The sequence below is a fragment of the Bos javanicus genome, chromosome 23 (assembly GCF_032452875.1).
Source record: "Bos javanicus breed banteng chromosome 23, ARS-OSU_banteng_1.0, whole genome shotgun sequence".
Classification (NCBI taxonomy): domain Eukaryota; kingdom Metazoa; phylum Chordata; class Mammalia; order Artiodactyla; family Bovidae; genus Bos; species Bos javanicus.
Genome location: NC_083890.1, coordinates 7,875,246 through 7,902,049, shown reverse-complemented (window position 1 = coordinate 7,902,049; position 26,804 = coordinate 7,875,246). Strand labels below are relative to the sequence as shown.

Sequence of the window (26,804 nt, the reverse complement as noted above, 5' to 3'; positions counted from 1 at the left end):
TTACGCAAATTAGCAGAGGTCTCAGAGGAAGGTTATTTTAGTCTGGAGCTTGTGCAGTCATTGCAAAAGAAGAGCAAAGCTGTCCCTAGAATACTCCACGCCTGATTTGCCCCTGGGAGCTGGGCTAGCTCCTGGAGGAGGAACACTGAATTAACTTGCAAAGGCAAGCGAGCGGCGGCCCTCCCCTCAGAGTGGCAAGCGCGCCGCCCAGCGGCGCATGCTCGCTCGTCCCTCCCGGCCCGCCTCTTCGACAGCTAGCGACGCCTAGTGCGCAAGCGCCGTCTGTGCGCGCCGACTCCTCCCTCAGGGGCGGAGTCAAGCGGGGCCTAACATGGCGGCCAGCCGCTACCGGCGGTTTCTTAAGCTGTGTGAGGAATGGCCAGTGGACGAGACCAAACGGGGCCGGGACTTGGGCGCTTATCTGCGGCAGCGGGTAGCGCAGGCCTTTCGGGAGGGAGAGAACACCCAGGTGACCAGGCTGTGGGGCCCGCCTGCAGCGGGGAGGCGGTCGGGGCGAGGGGAGAGGAGGACGAGGCGGGGCGGGCCCACGAGCGGGCCGGCGGCGGGCCTGCGCATGCGCGCGCCTTTGCTGCCCGGGCGCACGTGCGCGGGAGCCCCCTAACGCCCAGAGGCCCCGCGGAGAGCGGGCATCCTGTCTTCTGTTGGGCGCTTTCACCCGGCTGCACTTTGCAGGCTCATAAAGAAGCTTTTTAAAATCCTGTAGCCTGGGACCGTTCGACCTTACTGAATCAAAATCTCTAGGGCTTCTGTTTTTAAACACTCTCGATGACTCAGGGTGCAGCCAGGTTGTCCCACGGCACCAGCCTTAGGGTGATGACAATCATAGGCTTGTTGCTCCCCTGAGACAATCCCAGTACCTCTGAGTGTTGTTCAGTGACTGAGCTGTTGTCCAAGGACCTCCGCAGGACGCCCGCTAAGTCTTGGTGTGTCTCCTGGGCCCCCCTAACCCGTGCAGCACGTTTGAGCCCTCACGCTCTGCCCCTGTGTGTGAGTAGTGGACCTGTGTTCTTGCTGTCCTCCAGGTCAGTGCTGCGGCTCTGGGATTTGTTCATTCACATAGCACGTGCTTATGGAGCACCAGTTATGTGCCAGGAACTGCCAGGTGCTGGGGAGACAGCAGTTAATTAGATGAGGTCCCACCCACTTGAAATTTGTTCACGTCCTAGTTCAGGACTCAGTAAGCAAGTAGACATACCTAGGACAGTCTAGATGAGTTCTCTGATGGGTATGAGACAGAGTACCATGGTGAAAGGGTAATTTTGGGTATGATAGATAAAGCCTTACTGAGGAGGTGAGACAGATGAGGCCTAAGGGAAGACGATGAGCCAATAGTGAAGACGCCTGGTGTTCTTTCAGGCCGTGCAAAGGTCCTGAGGCAGGAAGCAGAAAAGAAAGCCCAAGTGGCTGAAGGGTAGTGAGTGAAATGGCATTTGCTAAGACGTGTGAGTCAGAAGAAGACAAGAGCCAGGCATCATAGGGTGTTCTAGGCAGGCTCTGGTTAGGAGTTGGATTTAATCATAAATACCAGAGAGAAGCTATTCTGGAGGCTTAGTCAGCCGACTGATGTAACCTAATGTACTCTTTTTTTTTTTTTTTTTTAAGACCACTCTGGTTGTATCAGTGAATGGTTTATAGGGAGGCAAGAATAGGAACAGCTGGAGAGGAGGCTCCTCTAGTAGCCCAGACAGGAAATGGTGGTGGCTTGGATATAAGATGACAGCACAGGAGATGGAAGTGGCCAGATTGGGGTTGCAATGTGAAGGTTGTATCAGCAGGGCTTTTTGATGTATTACATGTAGGGTAAAGGGGAAGAGGAACCAAGGATAGAATGTTTTGGCCTGAGCTACTTGGGTGCAGGGTGGTGCTATTTATTGAGCTGAGGAAGAAGCAAGATAAGGAGCAGGTGGGGTGTGGGAAGAGCATCCTGAATTTGGTGTTCGACATGTTTAACTTGAGATCTGAAGTGGATTTACTTCCAAGTGCAAATGTCAAGTTGACAGTGGGATATTTGAGCCTGGGGCTCAGGCAAGAGGTCAGATACATGAGATGTGATAGGTATGTACACACACATTCTGAAGAAATGACTTTTTTGAAATTTGGCCACAACCTGTCAAAGCAGGAACATTGCCTTTTTTGAACTTAGCCCAGCCCAAAGCCAAGCCAGCCTCCCTGATGGAACAGGAACAACATGCCCAGGGGCATGACAGGAACCAAGTGCTGACCGGGTGGTGGGCGTGGATGGGATGTCTGGTTCAGGGCTTCGGGAATGGGGTGAGGGTCCCACAAAAATGAGGGCCTTCACACTTCCTACAGTGGTCTTCACTGGCCCAGAGTATAAAGATCTTGAAGGCAGGAGTCATAACTGTTCCCAGCTCTGCGACTCCCATGGTCTTTCTAGGGCTCTGCACCCTGTGTGTTTTCAGTGTGAGCTTCCCGAGAATAGAGCTGGTGCTATTTTTATCTTTCTCCCCAGAGCGTCTAGCATAGTTCCTGGCACATAAAAGACACTCAGTAAATGAATGAATGGGTAAATAAATTATGATTATGGCTCATGAGACAAAAATCATTTGAATGTAGCTGCAGACGTAGCAGATCTAGATGGAGAGAAGTAGTGAAGAGTGAGATGGGAGTATTTCTGTGTCCTGAGAGGTGAGAATTAATTTGAGAGCTCACTCTGTGGGGAACTGCAGGAATGGCAGAAGAGGGACAGAACCTGGTCCTTACCACCAGGGAGGTTACAGTTGGGCAGGCACCTGACTTAACTCTGATGAAATTCGAGTGGTGAAACCAGCCAGCAGAGAAGCTGCCAGAGGTTGGACCCTGGGAAGGTGAGATTCACCTACTTGACTGTTTAAGAAGAGCCAGAAAAGGAGGATTGAGCTTTCTCTTTTGGAGTTGTCATCCCTTGTCATCACTTAGGGAGACGGTTCTGAAGAGTAGAAGGCCCACACAGATTTGAGTCATGGCTGCAGATGGACTCATGGCTCAGTTGATGGTTCCCGAGCTGCTGATGAATGCGTCCCTGGTAGAGTGAACCGGTGCATCACGGTGGCAGCAGGCACATTACTCAGGACCACTGTCGTGGTCCCTCATCCTTCTGTCGCCTGAGAATGCTCCCAGGCTTAATAAATCTTTGCGGTAATTTTAAGAAGGAGCAGTCCCTTGCTGGAATTGAGAACAGCATTGAGTCACTCCCACTGACACCCCCGAATCATTTATAAAGACCTTGAGAAAGAAAGGTCGTTCATTAAACTGGCAGCCAGGGGCAGGCATTTGACCCAGTCAGCTGATCGTTGTGGATCTCCCCCTTGGTTTTGCCGATTGCTGGAAAGACAGGAGCGGAGGGGGAGGCTCTCCTCTGCAGCATGTATGTTTCCATAGAGGGGAGGGACAGGCAGTCCTGCTCTCGGCCTCGAGGCTCCCTGCACCTGAATGGTAACGCGGAACGTGTGCATGGCACACTTGTGCATGAGCTCATTTAGTCTAATCCTTAGTGCGGCTGAGGTGAGGTCACCACTGCTATTCTCACTTTGCAAACAAATGAAATCAGAAAAGTGACCTATTTGGAGTTCCCTGGGAGTTAAGCGGCGGGACAGGGAGCGTGGTCTCCTTTGTGCCTGATCTTCCCTTAGCTCCCATTCCTCCCAAGTTATTTCTTCTTGTTAGAAAGGAGTCTTGTTCCCTGAACTTCAAGCCCTCCCTTCCCCTCGTTTCCTGCTCAAAACCTCTTTGGCCCATGGACAGTTTGGGCAAAAAATGAAACACCTCTCAGTTTACCCACCTGCTTTTCTTTGGCCCAACCCCTGCCTCCCCAGTGTACATGGGGAAAGACCATCCTCAGGTGGGACAGGAGCACAGAAAAGCCAGAGCCCCTAGAAAGCAAATTAATCCTTCAGACCCCAAGCCAGAGCACAAAAATAGCTGCCTCCACTTATCCCCCTGCAGCTTGCCCTCTGGGGAATCTCATGGTCCACTCCACCCTCAGCCCACCAAGAGGGAGGGGTTGGTGGGAAGAGAGAACACTGCTTAACACCTCTTTCATCCTCCGTTCTATTGTGCAGTTTTTTAGAGTTAATGTTTATGGATTTTGCCTCCTTTCAATCCAGTTTCCTTAAGATAGTGCATGTTCCCTGTAGCACCAAGAGATTAATAAAAGAATCACAACACGGGAGAAGGTGGCAAAACAACAGTAATTGTTGACTTAAGTACAGGGGAAGGCGCCAGCCCTTCTAATGAGTTCATTAGGTGCACAGGCGGCTTCCTGGCAGCGCCCACTTAACTAGAATGGGGCTCAACTCGGAGGAGCCACCCAGGAAGGGGCTCACCCACCAGGGAGTTCTTCTATTAAATACCCAAATTGAAATAATAGCAGCCCCGTTTGAAAGGAGTTGAACTTTTGGGGGGTGGCAGTACTGTAGGAAGTACGTCCAGCTCCTCAGCGGGGGAACTGAAAAGGTTTTCTCTCCTGTTTTCTCAGTCATCCAGTCAAGGCCTGGGTCTGTGGCTCAGCGTGGCGTCTGCTGGCACGTGCCGCCATCCAGCGTCGCCCACCGTGTGGCTCCTCTGTAGTGACTGAGGCATGACCTGAGGGCGGATTGTGCTATTTTTTAGTTGTAATGTTGAGCCCACTGCAAAGCAGCCGTTGTGAAGAGAATCAGGCTTGAGGGAATGCAGGTATCTCCGTCTCTTTTTCTCCCCTAGTTCTGGATGGAGCTGGGGGGAGTTAAGGTAGCGTTTAGACCAAGGCATGGCGGTTTTCTAGGCGTGTTCAGAGATGTAGGTGCGCCCACTGGCGATCTAGACTGTCCGCCGCTGTCAGTGGGTCCCCCCTAGAGATCTGAGGGCCTGCCTGCTGCCTCCTGGACTAGTGCAGCTTGGTGAGGCTTTCACTCTTCTCTGATCGCCTGTGTCCCCCCGGCACCGGACCCCAGCACCTGCTCCGGCCCAGCGAGGGCCTCTCCCCACTGCCCCCTAAACTGGCCGTAATGTAGTCAGTGCTTTTTGTCAAGTATAGTTGATTTGCAGTGCTGTTTGTTTCAGGTATATAGCAGAGTGATTCGGTTATACGTATGGATGTTCCTTTTCAGATTCCTCTCCCTTATGAGTTATTACAAGATACTGAATATGGTTCCCTGTGCTGTGTAGTCGTCCTTGTTCATCTGTTTTAGGTATAGTACTGTGTATCTGTTAATCCCAATCTAATTTGTCCCTTCCCTCCTTCCCCTTTGGTAAGCATAAAATTGTTTTCTGTGTGGATGAGTCTGTTGTGTAAATAAGTTCGTTTGTATCATTTTTAGATCCCACAGATAAGTGCTATTTGCCTTTCTGTGACTGACTTCACTTAGGGCGGTAATCTCTCAGTCCATCCATGGTGCTGCACACGGCAGTATTTCATTCTTTTTTATAGTATCGCATTGCATGTACGTACTGCATCTTCTCTACCCATTCCTCTGTTGATGCAATTAGGCTGCTTCCATGTCTTGGCTGCTGTGAACATGGGGTGCGTGTACCTTTTCTAATTAGAGTTCTAGTCTTTTCCAGATATATGCCTGGGAGTGGGATTGCTGAATCGTATGACAACTCTTTAGTTTTTTAGAAACTCTGTACTGTTCACCATAGTGGCTGAACCAGTTTGCCTTCCCACCAGCAGGAAGGAGGGCTCCCTTTTCTCCACCCTCTCCGGCATTTGTTGTTTGTAGGGTTTTTGATGATTGCCATTCTGACTCGTGTGAGGTAATCCCTTATTTCAGTTTTGATTTGCATTTCTCTTAATAATTAACGATGTTGAGCATCTTTTCATGTGCCTGTTGGCTATCTGTATTACTTCTTTGGAGAAATGTCCGTTTAGTCTTCCGCCCATTTTTCAGTTGGATTGTGTGTGTTTTTGTTGTTGAGTTGTATGAGCTGTTCTGTATATTTTAGAAATTAAGCCTTGTCAGTTGCATTGTTTGAACATATTTTCTCCCAGTCCATAGGTTGACTTTTCATTTTGTTACAGTTTCCTTTGCTTTGCAAAAGCTTGTAAGTTTGATTAGGTCCTGTTTATTTTTTCTTTTGCCTATGTCTGTTCTAGGAATTTTATAGTATCATGTCTTAGGTTTAACTTTTTAATTTTATAGTATCATGTCTTAGGTTTAACTTCAAGCCGTTTTGAGTTTCTCGTTGTGTGTGGTATGGGGAAGTAATGGAACGTCATTGATTTACAGGAGGCTGTGCAGCTTCCCCAACACCACTTGCTAAAGAGAGACTGTCTGTTCTCCATTCTGTATCGTTGCCTCCTGTGTAGAAGACTAACTGACCTGTGTGTGGGCTTACTTCTGGGCTCTCTACTTTGTTCCACTGATGTATATGTCAGATTTTGTGCCAATACCATACTATTTTGATTACTGTAGCTTTGTGGTATTATTATCTGAAGGCAGGGAGGGTTATGCCTCCAGCTTTGTTCTTTTTCCCCAGGATTGCTTTGGCAATTCTGGGCCTTTTATGGTTAAAGATTAAATTTTAGGATTATTCCAGTTTTGTGGAAAATATCATGAGTAATTCGATGGGGATTGTATTAAATCTGTAGATTGCTTTGGATAATATGGCCATTTTAACCATTTTAATTCTTCCAATGCAAGAGCATGGGATATATTTCCATTTCTTTGAATCATCTTCGGTTTCCTCTAACAGTGTTTTATAGTTCTCAGCGTATAAGTCTTTCACTTCCTTGGTCAGGTTTATTCCTAGGATGTTTTTTGTTTTTCTGATGGTATTTTAAAAGGATTTTTTTTTTTTTTTTTACTTTCTGATGTTTCGTTGCGAGTGTAGAGAAACACAGTTGATTTCTGTACATTAAATCTTGTATCCTGCTTTGTTGTTGTCAGTCACTGAGTCATGTCTGACTCTTTTACAACCCCATGGACTAGCCTGCCAGGCTACCCTTCCATGGGATTTCCCAGGCAAAAATAATGGAATGGGTTGCCATTTCCTTCTTCAGGGGATCTTCCCAACCCAAGGATGAAACCCACAGCTCCTGCATTGGCAGACGGATTCTTTAGCACTGAGCTGCCTGGGAAGCCCTACCTTGCTAATTTCATCTATTTGCTCTAAAAGTTGTTGGGTTGAATCTTATGGTTTTCTGTTTGGGGGATCATATAATCTTCATACAGTGACAGTTTTACCTCTTCCTTCTAATTTGGATACCTTTTATTTTCTTGTCTGATTGCTGTGACTAGGACTTCCAATATCATGTTGAATAGAAGTGGTGGGACTGGGCATCCTTGTCTTGTTCCAGGTTTTAGTGGGAACGCTTTCAGCTTTTCACTGTTGAGTATTGGTTGTGGGTTTGTCATAAGTAAACTTTGATTATATTGAGATATGTTCCCTCTATACCTTCTTTGATAGGAGTTTTTGATCATGAGTGGACACTGAATTTTATCACATGCTTTTTCTGCACCTATTGAGATGATCATGTGATTTTTATCTTTTGTTTATAGGGTGTATCACACTGATTTACGTATGTTGAGCCATTCTTATTAACTTTGGATGAATACAACCTGATGATGGTGTACGATCCCTTTTATGTGTTACTGGATATGGTTTGCTAGTATTTTTTTTTTAATTAACTATTAATTTGTTTTTGGCTGCGCCGGGTCTTCGTTGCTGTGCATGGGCTTTCTCTGGTTTTGGTGAGGAGGGAGTGCTCTCTGGTTGTAGCGTGTGGGCTTCTCACTGCGGTGGCTGTTCTTGTGAAGCACAGGCTCTAGAGCACATGAGGTTGCACATTTGCGGCACGTGGGCTCAGTCGTCACGGTACACAGACTCTAAAGCATGCGGCTTCAGTAGGCGTGGCGCATAAGGTTAGTCGTCCCACAGCGTGTGGGATCTTCCCAGACCAGGGATTGAACCTGTGTCCCCTGCACTGGCAGGCAAATTCTCAACCACGAGACCATCAGGGAAGTCCTGCTGGGCTTCTGTTGAGAATTTTTACATCTATATTTATCAAAGATGTTGGCCTGTAGTTTTCTCTTTTGGTGGTGTCTTTGGTTTTAGTATCAGGGTGATGGTGGCTTCATAGAATGACTCTGGGAGTGTTCCCTCCTCTTCGGTCTCTTGGAAGAAGGATTTGAGAAGGAGCAGTATAAGTTCTTCTGTGTATGTTTGGTAGTATTCCCTAGTGAAGCCATCTGGCCCTGGACGTTTGTTTGCAGGGAGTTTTTTTATATTACAGCTTCCATTTCACTTCTAGTGATCAGTCTGTTCAAATTATCTGTTTCCTCTTGGGAACTCCCTGGTGGTCCAGTGGTTAGGACTCGGAGCTTTCACTGCCATGACCCAGGTCCAATCCCTGGTCTGGGAACTAAGATTCCAGAAGCCACACGGCACAACCAGAAAACAAAACAAATGACCTGTTTCTTGATGCAGTTTTGGTGGGCTGTATGTTTCTAGAAACATCCATTTCTTCTAGATTATCCAATTTGTTGGCAGATAATTGTTCATAGTATCCTCTCACAGCTTCTTATATCTTTATGATGTCAGTTATTTATCCTCTTTCATTTCTTATTTTCTTTGTTTGGGTCCCCTCTCTTTTCTTCTTGGTGAGCCTAGCCAGAGGTTTTCAGTCTCTTTTCTTCTGACTTTCGGTTTGCTTGTTCTCCTTCTTCTAATTCTTTTAACTGGTGTGTTGGATTATTTGATATTTTTCTTGTTTTTTTGAGGAATGCCTTCATCACTGTGAACTTTCCACCAAGAATTGCTTTTGCCGTGTCCCATAGGCTTTGTCTGGTTGCATTTTCATTGTCGTTTGTCTTAAGGTATGTTTTAATTTCCTCTTTGACTTTGTCATTGGCCCCTTGATTGTTCAGTACCCTGTTGTTTAGTCTCCATGTAATCTTTTTTTTTTTCCTCCCGTTTCTCTTTCTATGGTTGATTTCTTGTTTCATGCTGATACTGTCAGAAAAGATGCTTGGAATAATTTCTGTCCTCCTAAATTTGTTGAGGTTGTTTTATGTCCTAGTAAGTCATTGATCCTAAAAAATGTTCCACGTGCACTTGAATGTGTATTCTGATTTTTCGGATGTACTGTCCCGAAAATATCAATTAAGTCTGAGTGTTCTCTTGTCTCATTTAGGATCTCTGTTGCCTTATTGATTTTCTGTTTGGGAGATCTGTCCGTTGATGTCAGTTAGCTCAGTGGCTCAGTAGTGTCCGACTCTTTGCAACTCCATGGACGCCAGGCCTCCCTGTCCATCACCAACTCACGGAGCTTGCTCAAACTCATGTGCATTGAGTTAGTGATGCCATCCAGCCATCTCATCCTCTGTCGTCCTCTTCTCCTCCTGCCCTCAATCCTTCCCAGCATTGGGGTCTTTTCCAGAGAGTCAGTTCTTCGCATCTGGTGACCAAAGTATTGGAGCTTCAGCTTCAGCTTCCAATGAGTATTCAGGGTTGATTTCCTTTAGGATTGACTGGTTGGATTTCCAAGGGACTTTCAAAGTCTCCTCCAACACCACAGTTCAAAAGCATTAGTTCTTCGGTGCTCAGCTTTCTTTATAGTCCAACTCTCACATCCATGCATGACTACTGGAAAAACCATAGTCAAAGCAGTAGCTTTGACTAGATGGACCTTTTTTGGCAGAGTAATGTCTCTGCTTTTTAATACGCTGTCTAGGTTGATCATAGCTTTTCTTCCAAGGAGCAAGCATCTTTTAATTTTATGGCTTCAGTTACCATTTGAAGTGATTTGGGAGCCCAAAAACATAAAGTCTCTCACTGTTTCCATTATTTCCTCATCTATTTGCCATGAATTGATGGGACCAGATGCCATGATCTTCATTTTCTGAATGTTGAGTTTTAAAACAACTTTTTCACTCTCTTGTTTCGCTTTCATCAAGAGGCTCTTTAGTTCTTCACCTTCTGGCACAAGGGTGGTGTCATCTGCATATCTGAGGTTATTGAGATTTCTCCCAGCAATCTTGATTCCAGCTTCTGCTTCATCCAGCCCAGCATATCGAATAATATACTCTGCATGTAAGTTAAATAAGCATGGTGACAATATCAGCCTTGATGTACTCCTTTCCCAATTTGGAACCAGTCTGTTGTTCCATGTCCAGTTCTAACTGTTGCTTCTTGACCTGCATACAGATTTCTCAGGAGGCAGGTCAGGTGGTCTGGTATTCCCATCTGTTGAAGAATTTTCTACAGTTTGTTGTGATCCACACAGTCAAAGGCTTTGGTGTAGCCAATAAGGCTGAAGTAGATTTTTTCTGAAACACTCTTGCTCTTTCGATGATCCAGCAGATGTTGGCAATTTGATCTGTGGTTCCTCTGCCTTTTCTAAATCCAGCTTGAACATCTGGAAGTTTACAGTTCATGTACTGTTGAAGCCTGACTTGAAGAATTTTGAGCATTACTTTGCTAGTGTGTGAGATGAGTGCAATTGTGCAGTAGTTTGAACCTTCTTTGGCATTGCCTTTCTTTGGGATTGGAATGAAAACTGACCTTTTCCAGTCCTGTGGCCACTGCTGAGTTTTCCAAATTTGCTGGCATATTGAATGCAGCACTTTCACAGCATCATCTTTAGGATTTGAAAGAGCTCAACTAGAATTCCATCATCTCCACTAGCTTTGTTCATAGTGATGCTTCCTAAGGCCCACTTGACTTCACATTCCAGGATGTCTGGCTCCGGGTGAATGATCACACCATCGTGATTATATGGGTCGTGAAGATCTTTTTGTGCAGTTCTTCTGTGTATTCTTGCCACCTCTTCTTAATATCTTCTGCTTCTGTTAGATCCATACCATTTCTGTCCTTTATTGTACCCATCTTTGCATGAAATGTTCCCTTGGTATCTCTAATTTTCTTGAAGAGATCTCTAGTCTTTCCCATTCTGTTGTTTTCCTCTATTTCTTTGCATTGATCACTGAGGAAGGCTTTCTTATCTCTTCTTGCTATTCTTTGGAACTCTGCATTCAAATGGGTATATCTTTCCTTTTCTCCTTTGCCTTTCACTTCTCTCCTTTTCTCAGCTGTTTATAAGGCCTCCTCAGACAGCCATTTTGCCTTTCTGCATTTCTTTTTCTTGAGAATGGTCTTGATCACTGCCTCCTGTACAATGTCACAAACCTCTGTCCATAGTTCTTCAGGCACCTTGTCTATCAGATCTAATCCATTGAATCTATTTCTCACTTCTACTGTATAATCATAAGGGATTTGATTTAGGTCATACCTGAATGGTCTAGTGGTTTTCCCTACTTTCTTCAATTTAAGTCTGAATTTTGCAATAAGAAGTTCATGATCTGAGCCGCAGTTAGCGCCTGGCCTTGTTTTTGCTGACTGTGTAGAGCTTCTCCATCTTTGGCTGCAAAGAATATAATCAGTCTGACTTCAGTATTGACCATCTGGTGATGTCCATGTGTAGAGTCTTTTCTTGTGAGGGTTTACTATGACCAGTGCGTTCTTTTGGCAAAACTGTGTTAGCCTTTGCCCTGCTTCGTTTTGTACTCCAAGGCCAAATTTGCCTGTTACTCCAGGTATCTCTTGACTTCCTACTTTTGCATTCCAGTCCCCTATAATGAAAAGGACATCATTTTTGGGTGTTAGTTCTAGAAGGTCTTGTAGGTCTAATAGATCCGTTCAACTTCAGTTTCTTCAGCATTACTGGTTGATGTCAGAGGGGTGTTAAAATCTCTTGTTAGTATTGTATTCCCATCAGTTTCTCCCTTTATGTCTGATAGAATGTGTTTTATTTATTTAGGTGCTCCTGTATTGGGTTCATATATATTACTAAGTCAGAGAAGGCAGTGGCACCCCACTCCAGTACTCTTGCCTGGAAAATCCCATGGACAGAGTGGGACAGTCTGTGGTGATCCTTCGCCCTACAGTGGGTGTTTAGCATGTTGTAGGCTCTTGTTTTATTATCCAATCTGCCATTCTGTGTCTTTTGATCAGAGCATTTAGTCCATTGACATTTAAGGTAATTATCGATAGGTATGTGCTTATTGCCATTCTAAATCTCGTTTTCCTTTCTTTGTTCCTTTCTTTTTGTTTTTCCTTTTATGGTTTGATGGTACCTGTTTGCTTTAGACCAGTAGTCTTATGAGCTCAAACGCATTAAAAACAAAAAATCCACACTTTCGTATTCCACTCTCCCAAGTAAGAATGATGTGATTTTAATGTGTTTTATGTTTTCATGTTTATCCTTTTGTTGTTCATTGTGGTAATAATTGCTTTCACAAATTTTTTTTCTGTTTTTTTTAATGTATGTTTTGGTTTATTTAAGTGATCTACAATCCTTTCATATATTTGCTGCTTCTATTGTGATTTTCCCTTTCCTCTAGGTTCTTGCTTCTCTTCTATTCAGAGAAGACCTTTCAATACTCTTTTCAGGATAGGTCTAAGTATTGCTGTATTCTTTTAGTTTTTGCTTGTCTGAGAGATCCATTCTCTCTCCTTCTATTTTAAATAATGATCTTGCTGGGTAGAGTACCCTAGGTTGCAGGTTTCTGCCTTTCAGGACTTTGACTATATCTTGCTGCTCCCTCTGGCCTGCAGAGTTTCTACAGAGAAATCAGCTGATACTTATGGGTGTTCCCTTGTAACTTTTTTGTTTTTCTCTTGCTGCCTTAAAGAGTTCTGTTTTTATCTTTAACTTTTGCCATTTTAATCATGGTCCTTCTTGGTGTAGGTCTGTTCGGGTCCATCCTGTTTGGAACCCTCTGTTCTTCCTGTACTTCAATATCTGTTTCCTTCTTCAGGTTTGGCAAGTTTTCAGCCATAATTTCTTTAACGTTCTTCTTCTGAAATCCTTATGCATAGATTGGCACGCTTTGTATCCCATAAGCTTTATATGTTGCTTTCATTTTTTTTTTCCATTTGTCTTTCTCTCTGCCATTCTAACTGATTTCTGTTATTTTGCCTTGTTAACTAAAAAGATGTATGACGTGAGAGTTGCCAGTTGTGTTTCATTTGGGGCAAAATGAGGACTGCCAGGGGACGGCGCCTCGGAGAGCTCCAAGAGACTGCTGCAAAGAGGCGGTGGGGAAGGTCAGTATATAAGATTTTGGTGAAGAGGGGGTTCAGTGCAATTAAGTGCTTACTTTACAAAAGGTTTTCTGCTGGTCAGGAGGAGCTAATGTCACCATGAAGGGAGTTAGTGCTTTTCTAGATATGAAGAGATACAAGGGTTGGGATTGTGAAATCAGTTCCTGCAAACACCTTACTGTCTAGAGACCTGCTCCACCAGTTGCCCTGGAGCACAGAGTGCCCCCCTCTCCACCCTGAACTCCCCTCAGGGCGTGTGGAAGGCCAGCGGCTGCAGCAGCACGGGGTTCCGCCTCCACAGAGTTGCTAGCAAATGCTCTTGGCAAATGCCAGTTTGTAGTTGACAGTCTTCCAGATCACTTATTCATTCTTCTGCATTACTTGGTTTGCTGTTTATTGCCTTTAGCTTAGTTTTCATCGGCAGTTGAGCTCTCTGATTTTGAGCGCTTCTTCTTTATGTTTGTTTCTGTTCAGTCCCTCAGTCGTGTCTGACTCTTTGTGACCCCGTAAGCTGCAGCAGCCAGGCCTCCCTGTCCTTCACCATCTCCCAGAGCTTGCTCAAACTCATGTCCATTGAGTCAGTGATACCATCCAACCATCTCATCCTGTTTCCCCCTTCTCCGCCTTCCTTTAATCTTTCCCAGCATCAGGGTTTTTTCCAGTGACTCGGCTCTTCGCATCAGGTGGCCAGAGTATTGCAACTTCAGTTTCAGCATAAATCCTTCCAATAAATATTCAGGGTTGATTTCCTTTAGGACTGACTGGTTTGATCTCCTTGCTGTCCATGGGACTCTCAAGAGTCTTCTCCAGCACCACAGTTTAAAAGCATCAATTCTTCGGCACTCAACTTTCTTCATAGTCCAACTCTAACATCCGTACCTGACTACTGGAAAAACCATGGCTTTGATTAGATGGACCTTTGTCGGCAAAGTGACGTCTCTGCTTTTTAATGTGCTGTCAAGGTTTGTCGTAGCTTCTCTTCCAAGGAGCAAGTGTCTTTTAATTTTGTGGCTGCAGGCCCCGTCCACAGTGATTTTGGAGCCCAAGGGAATAAAATCTGTCACTGTCTCTGTTGCAGGAAGGGGGACCACTTCCAGGGCCCCAAGTGGGCTCTTGTCTGACACTCAGAAATGAATTGTCCGAGGAGACACACGAGCTGACAAAGCAAGAGACTTTATTGGGAAGGGGCACCCGGGTGAGAGCAGTGGGGTGAGGGGACCCAGGGGAACAGCTCTGCCATGTGGCTCACAGCCTCTGGTTTTATGTGATGGGATTCGTTTCCGGGTTGTCTTTAGCCAATCATTCTGACTCAGAGTCCTTCCTGGTGGTGCACGCCTTGTTCAGCCAAGATGGATGCCAGCGAGAAGGATTCTGGGAGGCGGTTGGGCGCAGGTGTCCCTTCTTGACCTTTCCCGAACTTTCCCTGTTGATGGTGGCTCATTAGTTCCGTGCTCCTTACCAGGGCCTCGTGTCGTAAAACTGTGGTGCCTGGCCAGGGCGGGCAGTTTGAGTCAGTGCGCTTTCCCTAACAGTTCTGCCTTTCCCCCACCTGTTTGCCATGAAGACTGGACACCATAATCTTAGTTTTTGAATGTTGAGTTTTAAGCCAGCCTTTTCACTCTCCTCTTTCCCCCTCATCACGAGGCTTTTTAGTTCCTCTTCACTTTCTGCCATTGGAGTGGTATCACCTGCTCATCTAACACCGTGTGTTAGTCGCTCAGTCGTGTCTGATTCTTTGTGACCCCATGGACCGTAGTGTGCCAGGCTCCTCTGTCCAAGTGGTTCTCCAGGCAGGAATACCGGAGTGGGTTGCCATTTTATCTGAGGTGAGTTCCTTGTTACAGTCACCTGCATTTCTGTCGATCGCCTTTCTTAATTCCTTCACCGTTTCTTTACCTTTCTTTTGAACCCAGGATCTGGTAGACTGGAGAGGTGTGTTTCATTGTTTGTTCTTTTAGGGGATTTCTCTTGTTCCTATTGCTGAGAAAGGTTCCTCTGCTTTTTTATTTTACTTATATTACTGTGACTCTGAATCTAGGGAAAATGGTTATCTACTGTGATCATGAACAGCTGTTTTTGAATGGGAACACCCCTGTGTAGCCTGTGTGAGTCAAGTATGTTTGGTGTGAGGGCTGTTTTTGTTACAGATGCCTGCCGTGTCCACTCGCAGTGTGCTGGCCCCTGATGGCAGTGTGGCTGATATGGTGACCACAGCCTGCCCTGGATGCTGGGCAGGGCCTCCTCTTTGCTTTGTGCTTGTCACAGCCCTGTTAGGGGCAGGGTCTAACCCCCAATTGTTGCAGTAGAAGCCCCAAATCCAGTTGCAGGCTGTGGTGTGAGGTCGGTGGGACTGGCGTGCTCCCACTGGCAAAGGAGCTGCTGTGTGCTCCTCCCCAGGAGTTGTCTCCCTGGACACGTGTTCTGTGACATTTCCTGCCACCTGTTGTGCGTGCTCTCAAAGTACACTGTTGTTGGCACTGCCCTTGGCCCCACCTCTGCTGTGGGAATACCAGTAATCAGCTCAGATTTCAGCCCCGCTTCCCTGTATGTGTGCCCACAGCGTTTGTTATTGCTGGCACCAGACCTGCCCCAGCTAGGGGAGCGCCGGTAATCAGCTCAGATGTCCCCTGGATGCTGCTGCCGGCATAAATTTGCTGGTCGTTCAGCCTCCAGGAATCGGCTCAGATTTCAGCCCCGCCTCCACGTGTGGGCAATCCACTGGCACTTGCACACTCCCAGAGCTCAGAGTGGCAGAGCCGTGCCCACTGTGACACCCTGAGAACAAGGTTGCTGTGGCGGGCTCGTGCCATCCCCCTGCCCCCACGTTGAAGGGGTGGCTTCTGTGGCAGACCTAGGCTCTATCCTGACGTGCAGCCCCCGCCCCGCAACTGCAGCTCAGACCACACTGCAGGCCCTTTGGGCTGCCTCTGCACAGCCCAGGCGAGCCCTCTGAAGGCCCAGTGCCAGCCCCAGCCATTCTCCATGCCAGGAGGCGTGTGTCCGGGTGGCTGGGAAGTGCAGCAAGGGCGCCCGTGCTGTCTTGCTTGTCTCCCTCTTCCTGCCTTCCACAGGCCGGTGCTGCACTCTCCTCTGAGGCTCTCTGTCTTCCAGTGGGCCTCCCAGTCAGTGAAGGGGCTTCCCAGGATGAGGGAACCTTTTTGCTTTGAAATGAAAGCTTCCTCCTGTCCTGATTCCTTTTATTTTTATTTTTTCATCCTATTCAGTTATGTGGTGATTGTTCTTACAGCTTTGGTTATACGAGATCTTCTGCCAGTGTTCAGTGGGTATTCTGTGAACTTGTTCCACATGGAGATATTTTTGATGTATTTGTGGGAGGAGATGAGCTCAACATCCTTCTATTCCGCCATCTTGATCTCTGCCCTCAGTGGGTATTTTTTTTGCCTGTGCTCAGTCTTTGTTGCCACTCAGGATTGTCTCTAGTTGCAGTGCACGGCCTCCTCGTTGCAGTGTCTTCTCTTTGCACTGAGCATGGGCTCTAGGGCATGTGGGGTTGTGGCGTGTGGGCTTGGGGGGTGTGGCACGTGGTCTTCAGGATTTGTGGTGCATTGGCTCGGGGGTTATGGCGTGTGGTCTTCAGGTGTTGTGCGTGGTCTTCAAGGGTTGTGGCGCATGGGCTCGGGGTTGTGGCATGTGGGCTCGTGGGTTGCGCTTGGTCTTTTCGGGGGTTGTGGCGCGTGGACTCGGGGTTGTGGCGCGTGGGCTTGTGGGTGGCGCGTGGGCTCATGGGTTGTGCGTGGGCTCATGGGTTGCGCGTGGTCTTTTTGGGGGTTGTGGCGTGTGGGCTCGTGGGTTGTACGTGGTCTTTTCGGGGGTTGTGGCACGTGGACTCTGGGGTTGTGGCACGTGGGCTCGGGGGTTGTGGCGCGTGGGCTCGGGGTTGTGGTGCATGGGCTCGTGGGTTGTGGCGCTTGATCTTCGGGGGTTCTGGCATGTGGGCTTAGGGGTTGCGACTCTCAGGCTGTGGAGCACAGGCTCACCAGTGTGGCGAACAGGCTCAGTCTCTCTCTGGCATGTGGGATCGTCCCAGATCAGAGATCTAACCTGTGTCTCTTGCATTGGCAGGTGAAAGAGCCACCAGAGAAGCCTCCTCAGTGGTTCTTAACCTTTGAGAACCTAGTGCCCTGTGGATGAAAGCGCAGACACAGGGCTTGTTAGGAATCTGGTGGCTTCCCAGGCCTTGGAGCCACTTAAGCCCCTGGACCATCCTTGTCCCCCTGGTTTTTCAAGCCTCTTCCTCCCAGTCCCCCTGATCCCCATTCCACCGAGTCCAGCTCTGAAGTCTACTCTTCAAAGTGAGCGCCTCTGACTCTGTATCACTCTGAGCTGTCACTGCAGTGAAACCCAGACCTTCCCTGCCACACCTGCCGTGGGAACCAGGCCTCGTCACTAGCTTCTGCCATAACTCTGGCACTCAGTTACACTCTGTCCTGGTCATTTTTTATTTTTATTGTGTGTGTATCTTGTCTCAGCTTGATTGTCAGCTTCTCTGGAGCTGAGGCTGGGTCTTTATGTCCCCTGGCAGCCGCCTAGCAGAGCACTCTACATAGTAGGTGCTCAAGAGAGATTTTTACTTGAACTCAAGGGAAAAGACTCCCATAACAGAATGAACTCATTTCAGAAGTTCATTACCAAGTCATGGAAACCTTTTTTCATAGATCCTCCTGGACCGAATCCAGCCCTACCTTAATTAGCAAAGCAATCTGCAGCGCCCTTTCCCAAAAGTGCTTATGCGTCCCTTTGTGTGACGAGCATAGGGGCCGCTGTACCAACTGCTGTCACCACCCAAAACTCAATTTGAAAATCGAAATCAGTGCCTGCGGCAACGATGTTGATTTGTATGTATAAAAGTTTAATATGGTAAAGAGAAATTTACTGACAACTGAGCAGGGGAAATGCAAAAGGAGCGAAAATAGAGCCATAAAGGACACTTTGTCAGTTGAACATCTATTTTATTCACATTTAGGGAGCAGAGCTGAATTTTTCACAATATCCCTTGCTGCCTTTTTCAAACCCAGTGCTGCTATTAGTCCTAAAATGTCCGTAATCTCATTAGGTGTAAATGCAAAATCAGGTAATTTAAAGCTTGTATATGAGAATGTTTCTTAAAGTGCACAGTACACTTCATCAGGGAAAACTGTTTTAGAATTCAGTGTTTGTGCTGGAATCTGTGAATAAAGTGTAGGATGTAGGTATGTGGCAAGGCTTCTGGAATTAGAGGATTGTTTCTACTGATGTACTTTTAAGTAGTAAATAAGACTTATTTTGTAATTGCTGAGCTTGGGTTGGGTGTGACTAGAACCCCAGAATTGGCCGTGGTTCCATCTCTGCTTAGGCGGTAATAACTGGCCAGAAACTGCCATACCTCAGCTCCCATCACCTCCACTGAGCTACCTTTACGGCCTTGTATAGACACCTTCTGACCTCAAATGCGAAATGGAGTGACAAGTTCATTTTTTGGTGGTTGGTCATTTAGAGGTGATTGTCAGATTATTCAGTGAGCTCCAGACGTTATGGAAAGTGTCTGGGAGACTCTCTCTTTAATACTTAAAGGCTTTTGAAAGGTTGAAGGAACCCAGAGGGTCGCCTTGCTGTTTGAGCGGCGCACTGCAGGGTGACCCCTTCCTCTCTCTGTCCCTCCCCTCTGCTCTCCTGCTCTGCCAGAGGTGGGAAGCGCTGGGCAGCAAGGGGACCCCCTGCCCTCCCCCCAGGGTACAGAGGAGGTGGCTGAGCAGGCCTCCAGCCCCCGACACCATCGCACTCAGAGGAGGGGCAGGCGGGGACTCCTGGCGGGACCCTGAGGGCGAGGGTCTGGTGGGAGCTCAGACTGGGGAGGACGCAGCACGCCGGCGGTCTTTGCGCGGCCGGGAGCCAGGCGGGGTGCTGGCCAGAGTCACACTGTGAGAGCTGGGTTGGGACAGTGGTCAGTGGTGCAGGAGCGAAAGGTCAGGACGCGGGGCCTGCAGGTGGGGGGCAGGTGCTGCAGGCGGCCACTCGCCTGGCAGACACAGGTTCGGTGTGTGATCTCCGCGGGGGTGACCGTGGAGCACTTGGGGCCCACTGAGAGCCATCAGGGTCAGGACTGGAGGATCGACTAGGGCCGGAGTGAAGCTTCGGTAGTCACTTCCGCCTCCAGCCACACCCCGCAGTCACACCAGCAGCACTGATCCACTGCTGTCCCCTCAGCGTGGGCACGACCCGGCCCCGTGCCTGGGGAGCAGCCGTCCTGTGGGGACTACTGCCTGCCCCCGCCGGGGTCCTAGGTGGGTCTTCCTGGCTCCGCTAGTGGTGTCGGGGTGCCCTCCACACGCCCTCACTCCGCTGTCGCGGGGCTCATCCTGAAGGTTTCTCTTTCACCTGGTAGGTAGTGCAGCGAAGGCCTGTGTCTGCTGTAACTGTTGACTGCTAATAGAAACCACCTTCGTTAGCGTCCCAGGCCCTGAATTCAGAGCAGTCCACGCGTTACCTCACTTATCCTCACGTCACCCTCAGGAATAGGGAATATCGTTATCTTTTCTTCTAAAAGAAAGGTTAATTTGGCCAGTATGCTTCAAAAATGTCAATACAGGAAAGACAGAGAAAGGCTGAGGTGTCCTGGCTGCAAGAGAAGGAAATGTGGCAGGTAGTGCTGGAGGCGAGCCTGGGCCTAAAGTACTTTTTCCTACAAGGATTTTTACTGAGGCAGTTGACAGAGTTGGAATATGGACGCTGGGATAGATGGAAGTGTTGTGTCGGTGTTGAATGTCCTGAATTTGCTCATGGATCTGTGGTTATATGAGAGAATGTCGTCATTCTCAGGAAATTAAGTGTCAGGAGAGAGAGGATTTGCCCAATACCCCAGAGCTCCTAAGGACCGGATCCAGACACAGTGGTTTGACCCGCTGCTGCCCACAGCCACGGCCGCCTGCTCCAGCCTGGGCCAGGCACACCGGAGTTCTCGTCAGTTTAGAAGTGAACACATCCATCCAGTTGCCTTGTGACAGTCTACACAGTCGTCGCTGGAAGTCTGGCTGCTGTTACCCTTTTGCCTTTTGCGCCTTCTGTTCATCTGGCGTCTGGTTAGCTCTTAGTGTTGCACGCCCTGCCAAAGACAGAACGTTCAAAATGCTCTTCCCGCAAAGTGCACGCTGCAGATTCTTTTCCAGCTGGACTTTCTCTGAAAGCGCTGCTTCGGGGAATCAGAACTCAGTCACCGGCCTCCTGTTTTTCCAGCCGTTCTTTCTTTTCAGCCCTTTAACCCCGATCCATTCAAACAGTGCCTTTGGTTAGTATTCAGCAAACACTGGCTGCCTCCTCAGCCCCTCACCTCTTCTGATGTGGCTGCCTGGGCGTTGCGCTGATAGGTGGCCTGAACCAGGGAATGGAGCGAGCAGAACTCGGTGGCAGATTGTCTTTTCTGTCTGCTGTAAAGTGGGGACGTTACCTGACGCGCACACGGAGGCAGAAGCAGAGCCGCCTTTCTAAAACACTTAACTGCTGACTTATTCATGTTCTTTCTTCTTCGAGAAAGGATTTAAGTTGGAAAAATCCATCATTTGAATTCTGGGAGAAAACATTGAAGAGAAAGTTTCATTCTGGGGAGCTTTCAGAATTCTTGGCAGAATAATATGAGGAACTGTAGCTAAATACTGGCAAAGGCAGAAGGAAGGGAAAACTAGGAAGAGGCGTGCAAGGGGAAAACCCGCGTCTCCTCCGTGTGTCGCCCTTCTTCCCTGGAATTCCCGGGGGGCCGCTGTCCTCCTCCGTCTGCAAGGCGTCCTGCGAGCGGGGCCCTGCCCTTCCTCACAGCAGCTGATTGACTCTCACTCTCGGTTCTCCTCAGTTTACCTGTCTCATCCTAAAACAAATTCAGCAGCTCCCTCCTCACCACAGATGAAAGTTCAGATGATTTTTTTTTTTTTTTTTTTTGGCCTTTCATAAGAGGATCTGTATTGTGAAGGCTTAACTCACAAAGCTCTCTTTTTCGTTCCCGTGCACGCTCAGACCCACGGCCAGGCAGCCCGCTCTGAGGTGGCCCGCTCTGAGGCACAGGCTGCCCCTGCCTCCTGCCTGTGCACAGCGCCCCTCCACCGGGAAGGCCCGCTCCACCCTCCCCAGCGCCTGTGCCTTCTGCAGAACCCTGCTTAGCCCCACGTCCGCCACCTGCTGACCACTGGGGCACGCGGGAACTCGCCTCCTCTGCCTTCTTGCGGCCCGCACTGCCCTCTGCGCTCCTGCCCACGTGGGATTTTACTGCAGTGCCTCCCACCTCGGTGGCTTGCTGATTCAGGCATCACGGGTGCCCCACAAATGTTGATTTGCCGATTGAGTTTTTCGGCAGGTTGGGGGGTTGCTGAGGTGGAATCATTATTCCAAAAGGGAGATTTCTAACAGCAGGACCTGTGGCAGAGAAGCCAGCGCACAGCTGCAGGCCTGCTTCCTGGGAAGGCCTGACTTAGGTGGGGTCCTTCCTCAAGGTACCGGGTGCAGGCCGGGGTGCGGGCAGGGCCCGTTTGCTCACTCTCTCGGGCTTCTTTGTGTTTCAGGTTGCAGAGCCTGAGGCCTGTGATGAGATGTACGAGAGCTTGGCACGGCTCCATTCAAACTACTACAAACACAAGGTGAGTGGCCACAGGCTTCTCTGTCCCCAGCCCTCGGAGGAGACAGCCAGTAAGGGTGAGGGAAATCTGATTACATGATGTTTTGTGTAGAATTGTGGTTTTGCTACTTTCGAATGTAACCGGTAATTTCAACCAAGCCAACTAAGGCACTTGTTAGAGGCTTTTAGGTCACCTAAACGAAAGCTGTTTGTAATTTTTAAGAAAAGCCACGTTTTGTATGCCAGGGGGTGCTTCTGGGCGTGTCTGACAGCTGTTGGGTCTCACACAGATTTGCCCACCTCCTGCCACACTGGTGACAAAGTTGAGGTGACCGGGAAGTCCTGTCAGAAAACGCTGGGCCTCTCCTCAGCCCCAACGTGTCTGCTGTCAAATTCCACTGTGTTTCTTCCCCAGTCTTGAAAACTGTGCTAACTCCACAAATACACATGGCCTAGTCTGCATGAAAAGGGGATTTCTCCTAAATCCTCGTGACCCGAAGTACGGTCTGGGAGCAGCAGCATGGCACTGCCCGGGGGCTGGTTAGAGACAGGGGCCCAGCCCCTCCCAACCCAGCCTGGGTCTCCAGAGGCTCAGGCGCCTGCTGGCCTCAGAGCCGCCGCTCTGGACGGTGCTGCTGTGGCCTCCAGGTGGCGCTGCTCCCCTCTCTCTGGCCTCTGGACACCCAAGGCCTGTGAACTGCCCTTGAGAGCTTGCCTCTCTCCACGATGTGGGCCCTGGGTGTGCCATGGAACTAATCTCTTCCCCCTTCCTCTCTGCCCCTGTGACCAGTACCCTCGCCCCAGAGAAACAAGCTTCAGCGGCCTGTCCCTGGAAGAGTACAAGCTGATCCTGTCCACAGGTATGGGAAGCGCAGCTGCTGCTGTTTCTGGTTGGTTTGCAAATGGGTTTTTGAGTGGCCACGGGGAATCATCTAATAAGACAGCTGCGCTTGATGGAGAGTCTTGTGGAATAGCCCACAGAAGTTCTGAAGCTACAGGACTCATGTTTTTTGGTCATAGAATATGGAGAAGGTCAAAGGCGTTATTTAAAAGAAGCAAATTTATCTTCAGAGCTTTTAAATTCAAGACTGGGCAGCAGGGAACAGGGGAATATGTGTTTGCCAAATGGAAGTAGTTGAAATCAGGATGGAAGGAAAATTTTATTTTTATGGTCCTAAGAGGGCTTTATAAACAATGAGGGTTTTAATTAAAACAAAAAGCCATTCAGTGGACGTGTATGGGGACATGGGCTGCGGGTTAGATACGGGTTTAACTAGGTTTGTTTTGGAGTCCTTGACAGACCCTGATTAACAAGAAAGGAAATACCCTGCCTCGCCCAGCCCCTCCTTCTTCCCCGTCTCCATTGTCACCGGAGGGGCACGTGGCGGGTGGTGGCAGGGGGAGCCTGGGTTGAAACAGGCAGGTTCTGGAAAATTACTATTTTTATTGCCAAGGACGCCGCATATAAAAATAGGCTAACCTTCTCTGGGAGGGCATGGCCCTGAAGCATTTGCCTTCTGGTACTCTAGAAATTTCTGTTTCCTATTTCTCTGGTATCCTTCAGCCACTAAGGTTTGAGGATTTAGGCTTCCAGAAAACTCTTAGCCTTCTGAACAGATTAAAACCTGGTGGTGTCATCTGCCATTGTGTGTTGACCCTGATCCTATTTTTATTACAGTACTCTCTGAAAAACTGGGGTAAAGATACTTTGGCCAGGCAGAATTACTTTATTGGCAATTTTATGTATATCCAAGTGAATATACCCCCATGTCTCCAGGCCCATGTAATTACAAGCTTCGATGCACAGTGTTATTGTGAGGACCCTAAAGAGTTTAAGCAAAGTTTGAACTTGAAATCAGAACAGAAAGGAGCTCTAGAGGCTCAGCCTCTGCCCTTTGTTAGCCCTCGGGACGCTGGGTTGGGGAAACGGGGATGCCAAGAAGGGGAGACGCGAGACCTCCCCAGCTGGCTGTGCTGCAGCTTGTCCTGGACGGCGGGGAGCTCAGCCGTAGGAAACCGGCTGATGATGAGCTCTCACAGCAAGCAAGCCTCATGTTTTTGTTGCGACTCTGGAATCAGGTTACGGACTGTCTCCTCTGGCAGGGCAGGAGAGCGCCTTGCGCTGTCTGTAGTGAGGGTCTGAGGGTCTGGCAGCGCTGAAATGTGGCCGCCATGTCGGTCCCGAGTGTGCCCAACCTGGTGTGGGGTCCCGGAGTCTCTGAAGGAGCATCAGGGGTTGTTGGAACAGGGAGCCCACGGCATCCCGTTTTGTGCCCCACGAGGCAGCCTGGACTTCTGGAAAAGTCGGGGTAGGATGCTGGTGCAGGTCCTAATTTAGTCGAGAGTCCACTGACAATAATTGTAATCATGTTAAGTGTTCTTGCCTTGAGAATCCCAGGGACGGGGGAGCCTGGTGGGCGGCCGTCTATGGGGTCGCACAGAGTCGGATACGACTGAAGTGACTTAGCAGCAGCAGCAACAGCAAGTTACCTTTTTGTTCAGAACAGCTATTCTTTTTTCTCCATAAGTTTCATTAAGAGATGGAAATCCAGGCTATGAAAATTAATGTGAAAATCTAAATTTAAAATATAAGTAAAATTAGGTATCATAGAACTTTAGCCCTGGAGGGACTTTAGACCAGTGGTTCTCGACTAGGACGTGATTTTGCCTTGCAGGGAAACTCTGGTAGCGTCTGGAGACCATGTTAGTTGTCAGGCTTGGCAGGAAGGGGCAGTTTGCTACTGCCATCCGGTGGGTCAAGGCTGAGATGCTGCCACAGTGCCAGGTCTGCCCTGCAACAAAGAGCCACCTGGCCCTAAACCTTGCTGGTGCTAAGACAGAAACCCTGCCCTGGTTGCTTAGGGGTGCGGAGGAGAGGTGGATGTGTTTTTAAGTGAAGGCCCCACTGGCTCTTGCTGCCTTCACGTCTGTGAAGATGGCTACCTTTCCTTGAATGTGGGCCAGGTGCCAAGTACATCACCTCCATTATTTCCTTTAAAGGTCACAACCTTTGGGGCTTCCCTGGTGGCTCAGCTGGTAAAGAATCCGCCTGCAATGCAGGAGACCTGGGTTCGATCCCTGGGTTGAGAGGATCCCCTGGAGAAGGGAACGGCTACCCACTCCAGTATTCTGGCCTGGAGAATTCCACGGACTGTATGTGGGGTCACAAAGAGTCGGACCCAACTGAGCAACTTTTCACTTTCACTGGTAGCTCAATGGTAAAGAATCCTCCTGTCAATGCAGAAGCAATGCAGGAGACACGGGTTCAATCCCTGATCTTGGAAAATGCTCCGTGCCTCAGAGCAAGTAAGCCCGTGAGCCACAACTATTGAGCCTGTGCTCCAGAGCCAGTGAGCCTGAGAGCCAGTGCTCTGCTACAAGAGAAGCCCCGCAATGGGAAGCCTGCCGACTGCAACTAGAGAAAAGGCTGCACGGCAGTGAAGCCCCAGCACAGTCAGAAATCAATAAAATTATTACAAAAGACAGCTCCCAACTTTTGAGGAAGCTGTTTATGTCTCCACTTCACAGATGAGGAACCTGATTGCTTGAGGGGACCCAGTGTGGAAATGGTGGGTGGGGACGGGGGCCCAGGCCCAGCGCCCTCCTGGAGTCGAGGGTGTCCGCTCATCTCCGTGGTGTGGGTGAACGTTAAGTGCCTGGGTTCAGACCCCGGCTCTGCCGCTTCCTGCCGTGGAGCCTGCTCAGGTTCCCTTACCCACTCTGCCTCAAGTCCCCACAGCTGTACAACGGAGACAGTCCCTGTGGCTCAAGTCGAGTTTTGTGACAAGCCTCAGGGTGCATGGGTTGCGAAGCTGACAACAGCAGTGCTGTGTCCTGGCTCAGGTGGGGCAGAGTGGGCCCTGCTTGGATGCTGCATGGGGACCATGTGAGCAGAGGCCGCTGTCAGGGCGCGGTCTCGGCACACCAGTGCTCGTCCACACTCGCGGTATTTGTCTGTTACCGTGCTTGGTTCGCTTCTCAGAAGTTGGGGCTGTGCACATCCTTTTTTCTGTGAAAAGAGGCATGCCTGTATGGCGAAAGCCCTTGACGCCAGCCTGTGTAATATTTTACGCTTCACTTTTTTTTGTCGTCTTCTCCTTTTGCAGATACGTTGGATGAATTTAAGGAGATGAATAAAGGCACGTGGAAGAAGCTGCAGGAGAAGTTCGCCCCTGGGAGCCCCGAGGGGAAGCACACAGCCTGGGCGTGGGCCCTGCCACGCCCGCGCACCTAAGCGTGGGGTCTGTATGTTGCCACCGTCAATAAAACACCCTGATTTCCCCATCCTCATGGCTCGGGAGTCTCGTCTGGCCTTCACAGAAAGGAAGCCTTTGTTTCTCTAAAGAAAGCTGCGGCCTGAGAAGGGATGCAGGTTGAGCACCCGCCCACCCGCCGGTCGGCTCGGCGTCCCTGGGAGAGGAAGCGCGGGTCTGAGAGGGGAAGGTGACAGGACCTCTGGGCAAGGTGCTTCCTGCGCGGCCACGGGGCCCCCACCTGCCAGCTGGGGGTCTGCCTGGCTCCTGGCAAGGTCTCGGGCTCCCTTTTGTTGTAGGCGCTCCTGGGGGAGAGCCAAACACAGCGGCAAGCGCCGAAGAAGCCATCCTGTCCCGCCGCCAACAGAAAGCGGCAGTGCTGCGTGGCAGAGGGCTGCGGAAAGCCTGCTCGGCGCTCCGCCCCGACCTCGTGGAGCAGCCGCGTCCCAGGTCGGCCCGAGGGGCAGGGCAGAGTGCCCGGCGGGCCGGCTGGGGCCTTGGCTCGAGTCGGCCCAAGGCTGGCGGCAGGTTCTGGGGGCGGCCACACGGCAGGACCCAGCAGGGACACCGCAGGGTCACCGCGTGACTCCCCAGAGCCTTAGTGCCCACCCATGGACCGCCACGACCCCACCTGAGCTTTCCTGTCAACAACAGAGCTGAGAGCAGGGGCTGGCAGGGCCGACAGCACCCCTTGTTGGGAAGTGGAAGTGGGTTGTCAGCCTCCTCTGTACCTGGACTCCTCACTGTGTTTTGCATAAAATAAATACATAGAATAATGGCAGAAACCAGTTACACTGCAGTGCACTCTGTCCCGCAAGCGCTGAGACAGGACGGCTCTCAGCATCTCCCAAGAGTGCACGCTGAGGCCAGGCCAGCAGGCAGGGCTCAGACCCCTCTGCCAGCAGCGTGTT

The 26,804-nt window shown here is 49.3% G+C and overlaps 1 protein-coding gene across 1 annotated transcript; it reads left to right on the top strand.

Annotated features, from left to right (window-relative positions):
- Positions 1–288: 288 nt before the first annotated feature.
- Positions 289–25,926, top strand: LOC133236118 (ubiquinol-cytochrome c reductase complex assembly factor 2). The gene is made up of 4 exons (XM_061397941.1): positions 289–469; positions 21,588–21,662; positions 22,431–22,500; positions 25,747–25,926. The coding sequence occupies exons 1-4, from the start codon at positions 332–334 to the stop codon at positions 25,872–25,874; spliced, it is 411 nt and encodes a 136-aa protein (XP_061253925.1). The 5' UTR covers positions 289–331; the 3' UTR covers positions 25,875–25,926.
- Positions 25,927–26,804: the final 878 nt, after the last annotated feature.

Bases quoted from the DNA above. Each gene is read 5' to 3' on its own strand.
- LOC133236118 (XM_061397941.1), top strand. From the start codon at position 332: ATGGCGGCCAGCCGCTACCGGCGGTTTCTTAAGCTGTGTGAGGAATGG. The intron at 21,663-22,430 runs GTGAGTGGCCAC...CCCTGTGACCAG, and splicing joins CAAACTACTACAAACACAAG to TACCCTCGCCCCAGAGAAAC. The intron at 22,501-25,746 runs GTATGGGAAGCG...CTCCTTTTGCAG, and splicing joins CAAGCTGATCCTGTCCACAG to ATACGTTGGATGAATTTAAG.